The sequence below is a fragment of the Salmo salar genome, chromosome ssa24, assembly GCF_905237065.1.
Source record: "Salmo salar chromosome ssa24, Ssal_v3.1, whole genome shotgun sequence".
Classification (NCBI taxonomy): domain Eukaryota; kingdom Metazoa; phylum Chordata; class Actinopteri; order Salmoniformes; family Salmonidae; genus Salmo; species Salmo salar.
Genome location: NC_059465.1, coordinates 30,441,421 through 30,459,020, shown reverse-complemented (window position 1 = coordinate 30,459,020; position 17,600 = coordinate 30,441,421). Strand labels below are relative to the sequence as shown.

Below are 17,600 nucleotides of genomic sequence, written 5' to 3'. Positions count from 1 at the left end.
TTCCTCTCTTCATCTTTACCCTCCCATTATCTTCTCTCTCCTCTCCTCTCCTCTCCTCTCCTCTCCTCTCCTCTCCTCTCCTCTCCTCTTCACTCACTCACTCACTCACTCACTCACTCACTCACTCACTCACTCTCTGTCTCTCTCTCTGTCTCTCTCTCTCTCTCTCTCTCTCTCTCTCTCTCTCTCTCTCTCTGTCTCTCTCTCTCTGTCTCTCTCTCTCTGTCTCTCTCTCTCTCTGTCTCTCTCTCTCTCTGTCTCTCTCTCTCTCTCTGTCTCTCTCTCTCTCTGTCTCTGTCTCTCTGTCTCTCTGTCTCTCTCTCTCTGTCTCTCTCTCTCTCTCTCTGTCTCTGCTCTCTCTCTCTGTCTCTCTCTCTCTGTCTCTCTCTCTCTGTCTCTCTCTCTCTGTCTCTCTCTCTCTCTGTCTCTCTCTCTCTGTCTCTCTCTCTCTGTCTCTCTCTCTCTGTCTCTCTCTCTCTGTCTCTCTCTCTCTGTCTCTCTCTCTCTGTCTCTCTCTCTCTGTCTCTCTCTCTCTGCTCTCTCTCTCTGTCTCTCTCTCTCTCTGTCTCTCTCTCTCTCTGTCTCTCTCTCTCTGTCTCTCTCTCTCTGTCTCTCTGTCTCTCTGTCTCTCTCTCTCTGTCTCTGTCTCTCTCTCTCTCTCTGTCTCTCTCTGTCTCTCTCTGTCTCTCTCTCTGTCTCTGTGTGTCTATCTCTCTCTGTCTCTCACTCTCTCTCTGTCCAGGGGTGGTGTGCTCGAGGCAGAGGGCACTGTTGAGATCAAGTATCGCAGGAAAGACCTGTTGAAGACCATGCGCCGAATCGACTCAATCTACGCCGTTCTGGCTGAACAACTTGGTAAACTCTTACAACAGTACCTGTACTTCCACCTATATGTACAATAGGCATCGTGTTTTCTTTTCATTAGCATTATAACAATTGTTGAAGTTTTGGCATGTTTAGAGTAAAAGGGGTTTGTCAACTATTAAAAAAAACATCTGGGTCATTAGGCACCAAACAAAATAATCAGACTGAAACAGGATAAGACTGCCTGGACTTGTCCAATAAGAAACACACATTTTCTGCTTTCCATTGGGGACACTGGCTGATAAATCCTCTTGACTGGCCAGGTACACCCGAGCTGACGGACAAACAGCGGCGGGACCTGGAGGTCAAGCTGAGGGCCAGAGAGGAGTTCCTACTGCCCATTTACCACCAGGTGGCAGTACAGTTTGTGGACCTCCACGACACTCCTGGTAGGATGCAGGAGAAGGGCGCCATCACGGTAAGAATCAACTTTCCTCTCTGTATTTTGCAACACTCTCTGTGTTATGATAGTCAATCAAACAAGAGAAGGTGCCAGAGCCAACACTGCAAAGCAAAATACAGTTGAAGGAAAATACAAAGGGAGCACAGGAGATGCATGTGGCTGGCAGGAGATGCATGTGTCGTGCCCAGTCCTATTCTCTGTACCTGCAATGGGACAGGGGCATTAGTGTCCCTCCCTCTCACTCTATTGTCTGTGTAACCCGGGGGTGGTCTGTGTAACCCGGGGGTGGTCTGTGTAACCCGGTGGTCACATGCAGGACATCCTGGACTGGAAGAACGTGCGGAGCTTCTTCTACTGGCGTCTGCGGCGCCTCTTGCTGGAGGGCATGGTGAAGTGTGAGGTCCTGCAGGCCAACCCAGAGCTGAGTGACGGACACATCCAGTCCATGCTGCGCCGCTGGTTTGTGGAGACTGAGGGCACAGTCCAGGTATCGACGTCACAACTTAATGTCTCCGTTCATGTCATACAAGTGGTGCTATTATAGTGTAGCAGCCCTGTCTGAAACATGTAATCCTAATTGTCACCCTCTGAACATAAGGAGTTATTTTTGGTCCAATGTTTAAGATGTTGGGTTACTGTGTGGGAGACACAATCTATTTCACTCCAATCCATTGTGTGTAGAAGTGTTTTAGAGTGAGATTATGTGCCTCATTTCCAGGCGTACCTTTGGGACGACAACAAAGCGGTGGTGGAGTGGCTGGAGAAACATTTGACCAAAGAGGACGGCACACAATCAGCCATCAGAGAGAACATCAAGTACCTGAAGAGGGACCACGCCTTAAAACACATCCGCAGGTACACACACGTGTGTGTGTGTGTGTGTGTGTGTGTGTGTGTGTGTGTGTGTGTGTGTGTGTGTGTGTGTGTGTGTGTGTGTGTGTGTGTGTGTGTGTGTGTGTGTATATATATCACACACGCATGCACTTGAATGTACTGTGTGTATATGCTGGCCACTACCAGTAATCCTATTGTGTATACTGTGTCTGTTATTCTAGCCTGGTGCAGGCCAATCCTGAGTTGACCATGGACTGCATCATCCACATGAGCCAGACCATCACTCCGTCCCAGAGGGCCAAGATCTCCCACCTGCTGGCCACGATGGACGGCACGGCCCCCAGTTAAACTCCAGGTCTGAGCTGAGCTGCCTGATGCCTTACACAAGACATCCGTGTAGTTGTACATACGAGAGAGACTAGAGAAGTAGACATGTGGAGTGTGGACCCTAGGGCCAGCATTTTCTCCAGTGCATCCTACTTTCTGTTGTAATCAGGTGAGCCAATAAAGCTAAGAAGACTGAAGCTTGTCTTATTCTCAGGGTTAGGGCTAGTTAGTGCTACTCACACAGTAACCAGGCACAGCAGAGATTCACCCTGCCACTATATACTGCACATGTACTACATGCTGTGATTGGACATGTTTAGGATGTTCCAAGCAGGCCTGGGTTCAAATACTATCTCAGATCATTTCAAATACTGTATTTGAGTTTGCCTGTTCCAATGGAACCAATAGAAAATGATCAAAGGTACAAACCCCACCCACCTGACACTACAAGCAGGCAAAAACAACGGTCTGGTTCCATGTAGCGGTTGACATTGCTGTGATCAGAGGGAACCACCACTACTCGCTGGCATTTCAAATTCACATTAGCAATAGGATGGGATAACCCATATGTTTCCAAAATGTAACATCTAAAAACATTCATTGAATGGATTGAACCATGGGCCTTTTTGTCAGTATTCTAATAAAGATTCTCATTGCTATCCTCTGACTGTACGGCATACTGTACGAAGGGGAATTTTCAGTTTTCTTTCCCTAATTAAACCAAAGGTTAGTTTTTATGTCAGTGTAGTCTTTAAAAGCCTAACCGTGTGCAATTTGAAAGTCAGGTAAAAGCTTTTTTTGTACTTAACATTACCACCCGTGTTTATTCTTGTGCCCTTGAATTTCTTTCTTTGTATTATTGATGTTTGACTGAATTAGAAATACACCTGTGTTTTTCCTGAGTCATTTGTATTTTTGTTGTTGTCAATTGCTAGGTTTCCATCCAATTGGCCACAGATGTTCATGTCAATATTCTAAAATCAGCATAAAAACAATATGTGCATTTTCCCACCAGAGATGTGTTTCCATCAAATTGACTTGTTGCGGAAAATAGGCTGTGCGTGATGAGGTATGCACAAAAAATGACTTTTGCTGTTAAATTCCCATTTACCAAATTAAAAAAATACAAGTTAAATGGGTTTCCGTCGGATTTTCAACTTCACTGATGGTTTTCGCACTTAAAAAAAAAAAAAAAAATTATATAGCCAATGTGCTCATTCAGGTCGAATAATCTGCGTGCCAACAACGCAATACAGTGCGAGTAGGCTACCTACATGATGAGATTATTATAGACAAAATGAGTGAGATCATTTTGATTTGTCAAACAGCAGCCAAGCATTGATCATCATGTCACCAGAATAAGACCCTCAATATTTATTGGAAAGCAGTATCAAGCTCATCACCGTGCACTTTCACCACCCTGTGAAGTTCATCATTAATTTCATCTGTAGCCTAATAAACTGCATGTTTTCCCAACGAGTCTAGTGGGAGGACCACACATGTCATCGCGTGACTCCAACTTTACTTTGATATGATGGTTATTATTGCAATATGTACGCATAAAGGCATCTTCACCGCCATTTCTCGCATAATACATTTACAGACACAAAAAAATCCCACCTTATAATAACCCCGTATTTTGTTTTGTCGACATTTGTGAAGTTTACCTACAAATTTGCATCAGGCCTTTTGTCACCTTTTTTATCCAACATGTACTTTACTCGCATAAAAAGGTTGGATGGAAACCTGGTTATTGATGGTGTATACATGGTGTATACATGGTGTGTAGTCTGGCTGAACAATCTAAATGCCAGTAGATAAATTCACACCCATAGTATTTGTATGGTGCTCATTTGGAACAAATGGACACCTAAAGAAGATCATGATTTATGCTATCTTTTTGTATGTGATATGAATACGTGTACATGTTTTCATTGTGTTTAATATAATTCTGATTGTTGCTTATACTCAGGTGAACAGGGGCAGACAACGGTACAATTGATAAATTACAAAATTGTAACCGAGAGACCCCAAGCTGTTCTCCTGCTGTTGCCTTCAACAAAATATCAGATATCCATTTGAAATTGTATCAATAATATATATAAAATATCTGCTATTTTGTGTACGTTACCCTAATAAGAGGTAAAGTAAATAAATGTAATGAATCTATTTTCAGCACAAAACTGAAACTGATTTACCCATTGTGATTTTATTGTTTTTGCGTAATTTTAAAGTACATGTAGCCTGACAGCCTTCAGTCATAAAAAATCATGTGAATACTTCAATGATGAATTCAGAATTTGACTAATTTTAGCATATTTTCCAATGCTGACCTGTTTTGGAATGTATGGGTAAATACTGTTTAAGAAACTAAAGCTTTTCCGTGGAGATAGAAGGGATTTGAAACATACAAATATATATAGTAAACCGTGTTTGATAAATTCCTCCCTTTCTCCAATATAAATAAAACATCACAGTAATACTTCCTAAGATGATACAGACAACAGATAAAGAACAGGGAACTTAACAGTATCATGGTAAGGCTTACAAACACAGGAATGCCAATGGTACAGTAACTAGCAGATGGTAAGTTAGTAGTTGGTGTACTACAGGGTAGCACAGCTCTTGAGTCTTTGCTTGGCAAAGTTCCACCAGAGATGTCCGTATATTTTTGTCAATTTGCTCCTAATTTGAGTTTCCCTCTTAGCCGCCATTGGTTACTCCTCTTGCTTACAGTACCTTTGGAAAGTATTCCGACCCCTTGACTTTTTCTACATTTTGTTACGTTACATCCTTATTCTAAAATGTATTAAATATATTTTTTTCAGCAGTCTACACTCAATACCCCATAATGACAAAGCGAAAACGGGTTTAAGATTTTTTCGCAAATGTATAAAAAAACAAAAACATACCTTATTTACATAAGTATTAAGACCTTTTGCTATGAGACTTGAAATTGCGCTCAGGTGCATCCTGTTTCCATTAATCATCCTTGAGATTTTTCTACAACTTGATTGGAGTCCACCTGTGGTAAATTCAATTGATTGGACATGATTTGGAAAGGCACACACCTGTCTATATAAGGTCTCACAGTTGACAGTGCATGTCAGAGCAAAAAACAAGCCATGAGGTCGAAGGAATTGTCCGTAGAGCTCCGAGACAGGATTTTGTCAAGGCACAGAACTGGGGAAGGGTACCAAAAAATGTCTGCAGCATTGAAGATCCCCAAGAACACAGTGGCCTCCATCATTCTTAAATGGAAGAAGTTTGGAACCACCAAGATTATTCCTACAGCTGGCCGCCCGGCTAAACCGAGCAATCCGGGGAGAAGGACCTTGGTCAGGGAGGTGACCAAGAACCCAATGGTCACTCTGACAGAGTTCCTCTGTGGAGATGGGAGAACCTTCCAGAAGTACAACCATCTATGCAGCACTCCACCAATCAGGCCTTTATGGTAGAGTGGCCAGACGGAAGCCACTTCTCAGTGAAATGGCACATGACAGCCCGCTTGGAGTTTACCAAAAGGCACCTAAAAACTCTCAACAAGATTGTCTGGTATACCGTTAAAAAAAAATGGTCTGATGAAACCAAGATTGGCCTCAATGCCAAGCGTCACGTCTGGAGGAAACCTGGCACCATCCCTACGGTGAAGCATGGTAGTGGCAGCATGCTGTGGGGATATTTATCAGTGGCAGGGACTGGGAGACTTGTCAGGATCTAGGGAATGATGAATGGAGCAAAGAACAGAGCGATCCTTGATGAAAACCTGCTCCAGAGCACTCAGGACCTCTCAGACTGGGGTGAAGGTTCACCTTCCAACATGACAATGACCCTAAGCACACAGCCAAGACAACGCAGGAGTGGCTTCGGGACAAGTCTCTGAATGTCCTTGAGTGGGCCAGCCAGAGCCCGGACTTGAACCCGATCTAACCTCTCTGGAGAGACCTGAAAATAGCTCTGCAGCGACGCTCCCCATCCAACCTGACAGCGCTTGAGAGGATCTGCAGAGAAGAATGGGAGAAACTCCCCAAATACAGGTGTGCCAAGCTTGTAGCGTCATACCCAAGAAGAATCAATGCTGCCAATCACTGCCAAAGGTGCTTCAACAAAGTACTGTGTAAAGGGTCTGAATACTTATGTAAATGTGATACTTCCATTTATTTATTATTTTAATTAGCTAAATTTTGCCAAAACCTGTTTTGTTTTGTCATTATGGGGTATTGTGTGTAGACTGATTTTAATCAATTTTAGAATAAGGCTGTAATGTAATGAATTGTGAAAAAAGTGAAGGGGTCTGAATACTTTCCGAAGACCCTGTATGTGTGTGGTTTTTAAATTATTTTGATCAAATCAGTCTCCAAATGGACCTCTTTCTCCCATCTGAAGTAGTGGCTTGGGGACGGCAACACAAGTTGCACTGTCATTGTGGACAGAGAAAACCAATGAGGGTTCACGCTTTTCAGTCAAAGAAGATGAGGGGGGTTTTTTGGTGCCAGGAGTGGGATCGACAAGTAGAGCCACTGTGCAAAACAAAATAAGTTATTTTGATTCTGTTGGTGATGCATCAGTACAGCTCTATCTTTGACTTCCACTCTGTGGTGGGGATGTTTTCATTAAAGCAGGGCGGTGATGGGCTTGCTGTTGCCTGGCGTGCCCACGTACTGGGAGGAGAGTGCGTCCAGGGCGGCGTATGAGGTGAACAGGCCCGTCGCCTGTAGGTCTGAGAAGGGCATGCTGCCTCCACTGGAGACAGGAGGGAGGCTGCCGGTCATGGCGCCCAGGTCACAGTCAGACAAACGCAGAGGAGAGTTACTGAAGGTGCCCAACGCTTCCAGGTTAAAGCTGTCGTCTTTCATCTCCTCCCACAGGTTACCTGAGGACAGAAGGAACTCATTTTGTCACGTCAATGGTCATCACTGCTTCTAAGAGACAAGAAAATGGCCAACTCCAGTGCAAAGTAACATTGGTTTGAGGATTGTTCAATTAGTATATCATGTTGTGACTAGGTGCTATAGCTACCCACCTTGTAGAGCGAAGTCCATGATGCTGGGGTCCAGTGCGTCCACCTCTGCGTTGACGTCACCGTGGAGACTGTAGAAGTCATGAGCCTGCTTGCCGGGATGCTCGGTGGCGAGAGGGCTGTGGGAGAGGTCAGGAACGGTGTGGAGGGGGGGTGTCTGGGCGGGGGATACCGAGGCCAGCCTGGCCTGGGCATTGGCCTGGAGCTGGGCATGAAGCTGGTGGTGCTGGTGCATGGGCAGGCACTGCAGGGACAGGGTGACCACGGGCTGGGGCTGCATCTGGCATGGGACAGGCAGGGTTAGGCCGGACGGACAGCTGGGGAGACGGGTCATCCCAGGGTCCATGGGCTTTCGTCTGCAGCTCTCTGGCCGGTCTGTGATCAGCTTGTCCAACTCATCTGACAGAGAGAGAAAAATAGGGCAGTTTAGCAGCTGATGACAGACTGATGACTTAGCAGATTCTTTCTCTGTGATGCTGCTTATCGCAGCCCACAGAAATGTAGCATATTACTGTCAATTGGAACATGGCCAACTGTACTGTAGCTGTGACAGTTGCCATATAGACATATAAAACTGAGGGGGAATAATCATCTTCGTTGGTGGAGGGTCGTGTTCTTCATTGATGGGCCGTGTTCAATAGAGCACACAGAATTTTTCAAAAACATTTTGCAAAGGAAAACAAAAATGAGTTCAGGTTGTTCCTCCCGGTTTCAGTCCCTTTTCCTCTATTTTGTGCCTATTGAACAGGATCCAGGTTGAGTGTGAATAGGCCTCAGTCAGCACTGTGGTCTCACCTGGGTTGGCCATGCTGCGACGGATGGCTGGCAGGTCCTTGCGCTTCCACTTCTGCATCTCCTCCTCCATCTTGTCGATCTTGGCCGGGTTCAGGGCCCAGAGGCAGCCCTTACGCGAGGAGCCGCTCATCTTGTTCTCCACCTTCTCAAAGCATTTGTTTAGAGACAGGTTGTGTCGGACTGAGTTCTTCCATCCGTCTGGTGCTGTCTACAGGGAAAACAACCCCAAGGAGAGGAAGGAGACATTTAAACGACTTACTAAACACAATGCTTACTTCCATGCAACATATCTGCTTCCCCAATCCCTATTGAATATTAGGCCAGTTTTCTGGACCCGGTCCTGGACTAAAAAGCATGTTCAATGGTGATTCTTCATTGAGCATGCTTTTTATTCCAGGGTTAGGCTTAAACTGGGTCTGAGAAACCAGCCCTTAGAGGATCTGCTCAAGTCTTACCTTAAAGTAGGGGAAATGCTCCTTCATAAAGCTGTAGATCTCGCTGACAGGGAGACTGCCCGTCTTGCTGTTCTTCAGAGCCATAGCAATCAAACAGCTGAGGATGGATCAAAGTAGAAAGACAATATTACCATTTAGTTATATATCTAGGAAGTAAATACATTACATATGGTTGATAATTAGACCAAGGTCTTGTTCATTAGGCACCAAAGGGAAGAAAATGGACTTAAACGGGGAACTACCTGAACTTGTCATTTTCCTTTGTGTGCCCTGGTGAACATGACCCGGGCAATACAATACTACTGTAATGCCCCTTGGCCCAGGGGAGGCTTACCTGTAGGAGTAGATGGGCTTGGGGAAAGACTTGGGCTGTAGGTCCTGGTTTTGTGGAGCCAGGCGCGGCTGTGTGAACAGGTTTTGGTTGTTGAAGGAGACATTGCTATAGAACCCAGCAGGAGAACACTGAGAGAAAATGAAAGAACAATCTAGAATATTTGATGTATATTATTTATTTTAAATAAAAATGGTTTTAATTAATGCCATATAAACATCAAACCCTTAATCAGCAGTAGGCCGTAAACTAATAGAATAATCTCTAACACTACATTAAGTTGCTCTTATACCCATGTAGTAACACTGTAATTACACTAACAATACTGTATTAATAGGTTGTTACATTGTCATTTACTAAATACTCTTAACAATGCTATGTAATTATATGTAACAATTCATGTCTAATTCACAAACTGTATCCACAGCCCAGTTGTAGGGATGACGTAGTTACCTGCTGGCTAGCCTGGGTCAGAGTGAAAACTTGTTGGGCTGTAGGTTGGTAGGCAGAGGCAGGGCATTGGTACCCCGGGGAGGGCTGCCCATTCATGGAGAATGGAGACATCTGTGGAATAGACCAGGGCAACTTTAGTATATTTACTATATGATTTAATTTAGCTAGAGAATAAACACTGATTAATAAAACAGTTTGGATAAATTATATATGTATTTTTTAATGTCAGGATGCATAACTTACATTTCCGCTGTGGGCGGTGATGACGTTAATTCCCAGGGGGCTGTGCTGCATGTTGCTCTGTAGGTGGATCATGGCTCCCTGTCCCCCTGCCATGGTCATGTTGTTCAGCTGAGCTGTGAGGAAGGAAGCAATACAAAATCCAGGCCAGTCTTCAATCTCCACACATCGGCCCTGTTCCAATACTTTAGAAATGCATCCTTCCTCGAGGTAAGCACAAGTGATTGGATAGGGCTGAGCAAGGCTACCACCCTATTACTTTCACCAATTTAAGTATTCGGATACATGATTGTGCTTCAAGGAAGATAAGAAGGAAGGATGCATTTGTAAAGCATTAAGACAGGGTCCATGGCCCTATCAAGTATCAGCATAGGCCCAGGTCTATATCGCCTTATACTGTACTTTAATCATTCTATTGGTCTTGCCAGTCTCATTAGCCAGGTTGGCAGTTATGTTTCCAACTGTAATCATTTTGATCAATTTGTCCTCTTCAGCATCAGAGCCCAGAAGCACTCCTGAACTATCCAATCAGAGTGTGTGTGTGGATTTGAAATGGTGCAGGCTCCCCCAATTGGTGTGTGTGTGTGTGTTTGTGTCTCACCTGTCTGCTGCTCAAGCAGGCTGCCCCCCTGCCCCTGGGAAGGCCTGTTGAAGTCTCCTCCACCACCACCGCGACCATCGGCCATCTGCTGCAGCCGGGGAACGTCTACAGATGTGAGCCATGACAGAGACTGCAGTTCCCCAGGGAGATCCTCTTGAAGCTGGGAGGGGTCTGTGGTCAGAAGTCTGCAGGGACGGGACACAAGCAACACAATCACTCAGATACACAACCTAGCATACAACTGTAGGATATATCCAGACCTGGGTTCAAATACTAGTTGAAATCATTGTTGCCATGGAAGCAAAAAATAATAATCCCAAAAGTACAAACCCCAAAACAAATTTGTAAGTACCTGCTTTATAAATAGTATTCATACTATTCAGGTCTAGTTATATCTAGGGCAAATATACAGGACACTGACTGAACAGACATGTATTCCATTAAACCTAAAGTAATGCATCCAACATTGGAGTGGGAGAAGTGAAAATGAATCATAAGCCAGGAGTATAATCTTATCTGGGATTTACCACAAGTATATTATAGAGTGCTATTTGATTAGCTAATTACTGTAATAGTAACATTATGGATAAAAAGCCAACATTCTCGTTGTTATTATTAATCCCTCTTCAGTAACTTGCTTATGACCTTCCTCATCAACAATTTTAATGTTCTCATCTACTTCCTGAGTTTTGGGAAATACAAATAAAAATAAGTGATCACTAGATTTGCAACATAACCACCACCTAATGATGATTAAGTTGTGTCAACAATTAATTCCCATACCTGCGTACAATATTGGTTAAGATTTACTGCTTAACTTCTGCTTAATCGGGGCATGGGGTGCCAATCAGCTTTTGCTCATTATTTCTTTTAAGACAGGAGGGCTCTGCAGGGAGAAAAGAGAAGAATCCTCTCCAGTCGTCTCTCCACACACTTACTGTAGAATAGTTCAGTAATTGGGGTCGCTATGACGACACTCACTATTCAGTTACTTTGTGGGTCTGGAGACTGTAGGATCCCCCGCTCCCCACCCCAACTGCAAACAAAATCACCCCTACATCAGGTGACTACAATCTCCATCTACCCATTGGCTGAATCATAAGTAAACAGCGCATGAGATCATTTGAAAATATGGGAGAGCGGCACATGTCGCTCTGCAACAGTTGGCCTTGTCTATTGAAAAATTATCACCTATTGTGTCCCAAACGACAAATCTGTCCAGTGGCACGTGGCTCTATTGTTTCCACCCAGACCCTTCCTTGATTGTCTCTGCCGGTTTTTTTTTGGTTTTTTTACCAGCCCTTGCATTAATCTGTTGGAATGACAGCCCTCACACAAGAGGGACAAATAGGATGCCATCTGCTTCCCTGTCCCTTTCCACCCTCTCCCCTCACACTGTCCCCCCTCCCTCCACCCAGAAGGGCAGTAGACGGGGCCCTAGGGGACTGAGGGAGGAGGGTGGGGTTGATGGAGGTCAGGCTACACTGCTCACTCAGCCTGTCACCTGAATAAATGACATTTCATCCAGAGCTTGGTCTTGGCACAAGGCTTTGGACACCTTGACTGCATGTGCTAGTAAAGGCTTGTGAATAACCGGCTCTTTCCAAGCAGAGTGACAGACGCTCCTGTGAAACTGTACACCACAGGCACCACCACAGACACCTATTTCTACTTGAGATTTGTAGTATGAGCTCCCTCTACCCCCAAAAAAGCCACATGCACACATGCCTACATACATGCGCACACACACACACACACACACACACACACACACACACACACACACACACACACACACACACACACGCGTATTCTCTCTTAAAAAAAACGACAAATATATGCCTCACCAGCTGTAACCCTGAGTTAAGGCTTAATCCAAATAGGTAAAACACATTTTAGAGAGCACTAGTTCCAATGGAAGCATATACCAACAAGATTACTATTTTGGTCTTAGGGGATGTTGAACTCAATATGACCTAACATGATTTGCCACTTACCTTGGCTGTAGTCGGATTCCCAAGACAGTTTTTTGGATATGTATTTTGTTTCTTTTACTTAGGTATTTGATAGTCATTGTGTTTTGTCAGTATTAACATAGGGTCCCTTTCATTCTGAAATATGTCTAAAACACCTTACAAACAGACTAATCCAACTCATATTACAGCAGTATCCTTTCCGGAAGGACATGTCTGAACTTTATTGGGGTTCAATCCACTTTTGAATATTGTCATTGAGTTGCATCAAAGCAAAATCTGAAAGTGGATTAGGCCTATTACATGATAACGTGACTTTTCAAAAATCTAATGTAGACACGACCTTCAGAAAGGGTACATTTGTAATATAGGATTTGGGTGTTTGTATGGTGTTTTGGCCAAATTTTCTAAATGAATGAGGAATTGACTCCAGCCAAGGTACAAAAATCATGTTGGGTTGTATTTGAGAACATGAATATCCCTTCAACGATTAGTGGGATTTAATCAAAACATTTAAACTTGATTGGAAACAGTCATAGCCTATATAACACATTTTATATGTAAAACACATTCTTAATGCTTTTTAATTTTTTCCTGAAAATCTCACAAGCATCTCTAGGCCTAGGCCAATCACCCTAAATATTTTTACAGCAATTAGGATGCCTCTCCCCTATACACCCCCCACTTAACCCACAATAAAGAGCATGTTCAATGAGGCACGGCATGCTGGTCTATAGTGTCCCCCGTCTAGCACAAGCCGCACAAGCTTTCCCAGAGGTTCAATACTACACAGACCCCACTCCCACCTCCTCCTAATTGAGAGCCACTTCTCCTCGCTAGTGACCCGGAGAGCCCCAACTCCCCCTTGGAGCCGGCGGGCCAAGAGGCTCAGTCTCACTGTGTGCCGGCAGCGGGAGTGTAAACAGAGCTGATGGTTTCTGACAGATCCATTCAGACAAAATCATTTATTCTTAGGTTGTGTTTTATTCTTCCCCTTTTTCATACACTACCTCCCTTCACTGAAAGAGCTGTCCATCTACCGTTGGATTAAAAATACAGTATAGGGAGATTTTGGAAAATATATATTGGAGTTATCTTTATACCTAAACCTTTTGAATCATATTTGCATTTTTTTTGTTAAGTGGAGCCAACTTTACAAAGATACAACTTTGATGAAAAAGCTTATCATTGCAATTCACAAATCCAGTCTTACCTGTAATCTTGTGGAGAGGGATGATGACCTGAATTTTCTAGAACTCCTGACATCCTGGATGTAATTCCACTTTCTATCATTTCCTGGGATATTTGATAATGCTGCAACAAGGAAAAAGTGCCTCTGCATAAGACATCTAGGCTTCAATACTTGATGTCATTTAGGTCTAGACCTATTTCTTTTTTTTAAACTGACCTAACAATTTGAATTTTGTTTCCTTGTTTTGTCTACTCATTACGTAGGCTATTATAATGACCTTTAGATAAATAAAATATTAGCACATCAAACAGACTACTTATGGAGGAAAATAAGTATTTATAATATGTATTATATAGTATTATGTACTATATTAATCATATAGGCTACAATGAATGCGCTATTAAAAAAATCTGAATCTGATTATGACCAGTTAATAACAATAATGATATAAGCTAATGACAATCATATCAGCTATCATGGAAAAAACATAACAATTGCAAATTAAAATAGACAACAAACAATACTTTAGATGTTTTTATACACACGTTACAGGGGTATCAGTTCACATATGTAGGCCTTTGCTTCAAATTAATATAACATTGACGTTTTACAATACAGAAAACAAATGGATTGCTTTTTTAATAAGCATTGCAATTGACAAGGCTATTTATTAACCTTTTTTTACTGATAAAAAAAACTACTTTTTGTGCAATCCCAAATATAGCAGCGTTTCCCACCCTTTCTGAAATAACAACAATGACACAAAAATGAAAAGTCCTCTCATTTAAATAATCCCCTCTCACTCAAAGTATCATAACTATTTGCTGACATTCATCCTTGTCATGCCGAAAAAAGTTCAATCTTACCTGTTCAGGATAATCTGCAGAAAATATTAGTTGTTGACGAGTCCGTGTGGTCTACTGTGCTTTCACTGTGCTGCACTTGTTTCCGAAAAACCGTTTTTAAATTTCCCTCTCTGGAGCTGTCCCGCACACTGTCATGCGCAATAGGCCTACCTGCCTTAACTGAGCCTGTTGTTGCTCTTGTTGCTCAAGGGGAAGGATCCTAAGGGTTTGACAGCTGCTGCCAATGTAACAACTTGTAACAGACTCCGGTGGAAGACAGCACCCCATCCGAATGGACAAAAAAATATGCACACCATCCGAATGGACAAAAAAATATGCAGTCTGATCTCACTGTTTGTATTTGGACCTAGGCTAGTACTCCCTTACTTACTGTGATTGTGGAGTTTCTGGATCAACAGTAGGCTATCCATGGACAATGACGAATTTGAGAAAGGATGGTTTCAAAACAATAAACCACTCTATAGCTGTAGCCACCCAGTCTCTATCCAATATAGTTGACAATTGTCATTGTACGGCGACATATGGTAGCATGTGATACTTTTTGTTAGCCAGCTAAAATAAATTGTTTGGTCAAGATCGAGGCGCAGGTGCGCTTTAGATGCGTCGCTATAGCCCACAATACACAACATTAATACATCACTTTGCCCAGTCTTAATTTGAAATCAGCGCTACAAATTAAAACAAATTAATTTAAATAAAAAATAAATGTGAAAAAAGAGGAATAACTGCTTAAGAAAGATGTAGTCCTATAGCGTATTTGTACCCTATACAATTTCCCTTCGATATAATGTCCAGTCCTCCCAAGTTCCAGTTTTCAAGTATTCCAACATAGTAATGATTAGAGACCTTCGACTCTGATGGTGTCTATCGCAGCTTGTTAGCGTCTGAAACGGAATGAATGTGAATTAAAAGGCGAGTGCTTGTAGACAATTTGTTTCCCCGCCGCTGCACCCGCGTCTTTCTCCGCACTACAGCGGGAAAAATAGTCTGGAAGGCGCGCAGGGGAGGTAAAGGGTACATGAGCCAAGGAAACAACGGTGCTGCAAACTTGTCACTTGTCAGAAGAGATTTGAGCTGGTGATGTCAACCTGTGTCATGGGACACAGTATTTCGACTTCAATCTTAGCCTACTTTAGGTGACAATATAAATTGGAAGCAATAGGCTCTTATGGGCTAAACTGCTAAAGACAACTGCTTAGGAAAGGTGGAAAAGTTGTCTACTTCACTGTTATTTTTGTGGGTGTACCAACTTTAAAATCTGTTGTCCACGTTCACATAAACAACTAGAATTTGAGAAACATCTAAGAAAAATTCACAACCGGAAATGAACACATGTCTGTAAGTCTGTGGGGATAGAGCCAATGAAAGCAGTGTCAACCCATGGGACACCACAGATGGTAAATCATGCTGCCGCAATGGACACAATCGATGATTACATGCATGAACGTAACTGACAAAATAAGACCTTCCCCAAAGATCCATAAAATCTCAGTCCTAGAGCCCGTGGGGTTACACTGTATTATTCACACGGCTCTACTTAGATCATTTGCCGAGGGACCACAACTCCCTTCACCGCATCATAAAGATTTAGTAAAAAAAAAAAAAAAGTCTGACCATCCTATTGTCTTCCTATGGCTCTTGCATAAATATGAAACAAGGTTAACCTTATTATGTTAACTGCATATTATTATGTTAAGAGAGAGGAAAAAATATGTGGAGAGAAATTATGTTAGAAATAATTTAGAGAAAATGGAGAAAAAAAAGAGCTATGTACTGTAGTGTCACAGTGGTAAATGTAACAAAACATTTAGAGCTATGCTTGTGTGTTTACAGGCTGATGTCATTTTGACTGTGACAGGGCTCTCTCAACAGATTTCAGAAGTGGTTACATTAGTTACACTCTAATCCTTTATCAGTATAATGTGTGACATAAAGTACAGCCAAGGCAATCAACCTCCTTCCAGTTCTCTGCTGCCAATGACTGGAACGAACTGCAAAAATCACTAAAGCTGGAGACTCATATCTCCCTCACTAGCTTTAAGCACCAGCTGTCAGAACAGCTCACAGATGCACCTGTACATAGCCCATCTGTAAATAGCCCATCCAATCTACCTCATCCCAATACTGTATTTATTTATCTTGCTCCTTTGCACCCCAGTATCTCTACTTGCACATTCATCTTCTGCACATTCTACCATTCCAGTGTTTAATTGCTATATTATAATTACTTCACCACCCTGGCCTATTTATTGCCTTACATCTCTTATCCTACCTCATTTGCACATGCTGTATATAGATTTTGCTACTGTATTATTGATTGTATGTTTGTTTATTCCATGTGTAACTCTGTGTTGTTGTATGTGTCAAACTGCTTTGCTTTATCTTGGCCAGGTCGCAGTTGCAAATGAGAACTTGTTCTCAACTAACCTACCTGGTTAAATAAAGGTGAAATAAATAAAATAAAAACCAGGGCCCATATTCATAAAGTGTCTCAGAGCAGGAGTGCATAGACAGGGGGGACTTTATCCTAGATCAGCACTCCTAGTCTGAGATGCTTTAATAATATGGATCCAGATCACTAGTTCCCCCTACACAAGTAAAGTCACCACTGTCTGCATCAGAAAAGGATGTCTCAGTAAACAACTCCCTGTTCAGAGAACACAGTGATGACATTCCCTCTTGTGCCTTTGTCCAGAAATAATGGGGAAACAGTGGGATTTGACCGTTGAACCACGGTTCCATCAACACATATTGATGTTTACACATTTGTTGGAATGGAGATGTTTGTGGAGTATCTACAAATCCGGGACACTCCAGTAGGTAGACATCAGTTTCTGCTCTGACCATTGAAGATGAAAAAAGAGGTGGGTGACCGGACATCTCTAGACTCTATCAGTACACCCAATTAGACATTACAAGATGCTATCATGACATTATTGTCATATTCATACTCAATTATGAAAAAGACAAAACACCAAAAAGAGTTCTAAAAAGTGACAGCCACTAGTCCATCCATTCTACTGTTCTAAAATGGTCCAGAGAGAGCAAATATGGATTAGTTCAGGACTGGCAATGAAGTTGTAACAGTTTAGGGTAAGGAGGACACTAAACAAGCGCTATTATGTATTGACTTTGAACCAGTCAGCTCTCAAGATGCTCCAACACAGGCAGCTAGTTGTTAGCATCAGACAGAGAGGGAGCAGTGAAAGAGGTTGAACTGCAGGGGCGATTCTCAGACAGGCTTGA

General features: G+C 42.7%; 2 protein-coding genes across 12 annotated transcripts in view; one reads left to right on the top strand and one right to left on the bottom strand.

The window, feature by feature from the left end:
* Nucleotides 1-4,713, top strand: part of LOC106585658 (acetyl-CoA carboxylase 2-like) — a 63,115-nt gene extending 58,402 nt beyond the window's left edge. For all 10 annotated transcript variants that reach the window (XM_045706871.1, XM_014172096.2, XM_014172093.2 and 7 more), the window contains 5 exons: nt 743-855; nt 1,128-1,282; nt 1,584-1,754; nt 1,986-2,122; nt 2,323-4,713. In XM_045706871.1, coding sequence (XP_045562827.1) covers nt 743-855; nt 1,128-1,282; nt 1,584-1,754; nt 1,986-2,122; nt 2,323-2,449 — 703 coding nt within the window. In that variant the 3' untranslated portion in view covers nt 2,450-4,713. The remainder of the gene's footprint in view (nt 1-742; nt 856-1,127; nt 1,283-1,583; nt 1,755-1,985; nt 2,123-2,322) is intronic.
* Nucleotides 4,714-6,480: 1,767 nt separating this feature from the next.
* Nucleotides 6,481-15,286, bottom strand: foxn4 (forkhead box N4). Of its 2 annotated transcripts, none has more exons than XM_014172108.2 (10): nt 14,355-15,286; nt 13,510-13,610; nt 10,324-10,508; nt 9,726-9,838; nt 9,483-9,593; nt 9,033-9,100; nt 8,699-8,795; nt 8,244-8,451; nt 7,452-7,847; nt 6,481-7,301 (listed from the first exon to the last, which is right to left on the bottom strand). In XM_014172108.2, exons 2-10 carry the CDS (start codon nt 13,587-13,589, stop codon nt 7,042-7,044), a joined length of 1,518 nt encoding a protein of 505 aa, XP_014027583.1. In that variant the 5' UTR covers nt 13,590-13,610; nt 14,355-15,286; the 3' UTR covers nt 6,481-7,041. The 2 variants fall into 2 exon arrangements, with proteins under 2 accessions (XP_014027583.1, XP_014027582.1); XM_014172107.2 differs by having other exon boundaries at nt 6,482-7,301; nt 9,033-9,160; nt 14,355-15,283.
* Between the last annotated feature and the right edge of the window lie 2,314 nt (nt 15,287-17,600).

What these genes read in the sequence shown, in the direction of transcription:
- foxn4 (XM_014172107.2), bottom strand. Translation starts at nt 13,589, where the DNA reads ATGATAGAAAGTGGAATTACATCCAGGATGTCAGGAGTTCTAGAAAAT. An exon ending in TCACCGCCCACAGCGGAAAT is followed by an intron (nt 9,594 to 9,725) that starts GTAAGTTATGCA and finishes TCTATTCCACAG; the next exon opens with ATGTCTCCATTCTCCATGAA. An exon ending in CATGGACTTCGCTCTACAAG is followed by an intron (nt 7,302 to 7,451) that starts GTGGGTAGCTAT and finishes TTCTGTCCTCAG; the next exon opens with GTAACCTGTGGGAGGAGATG.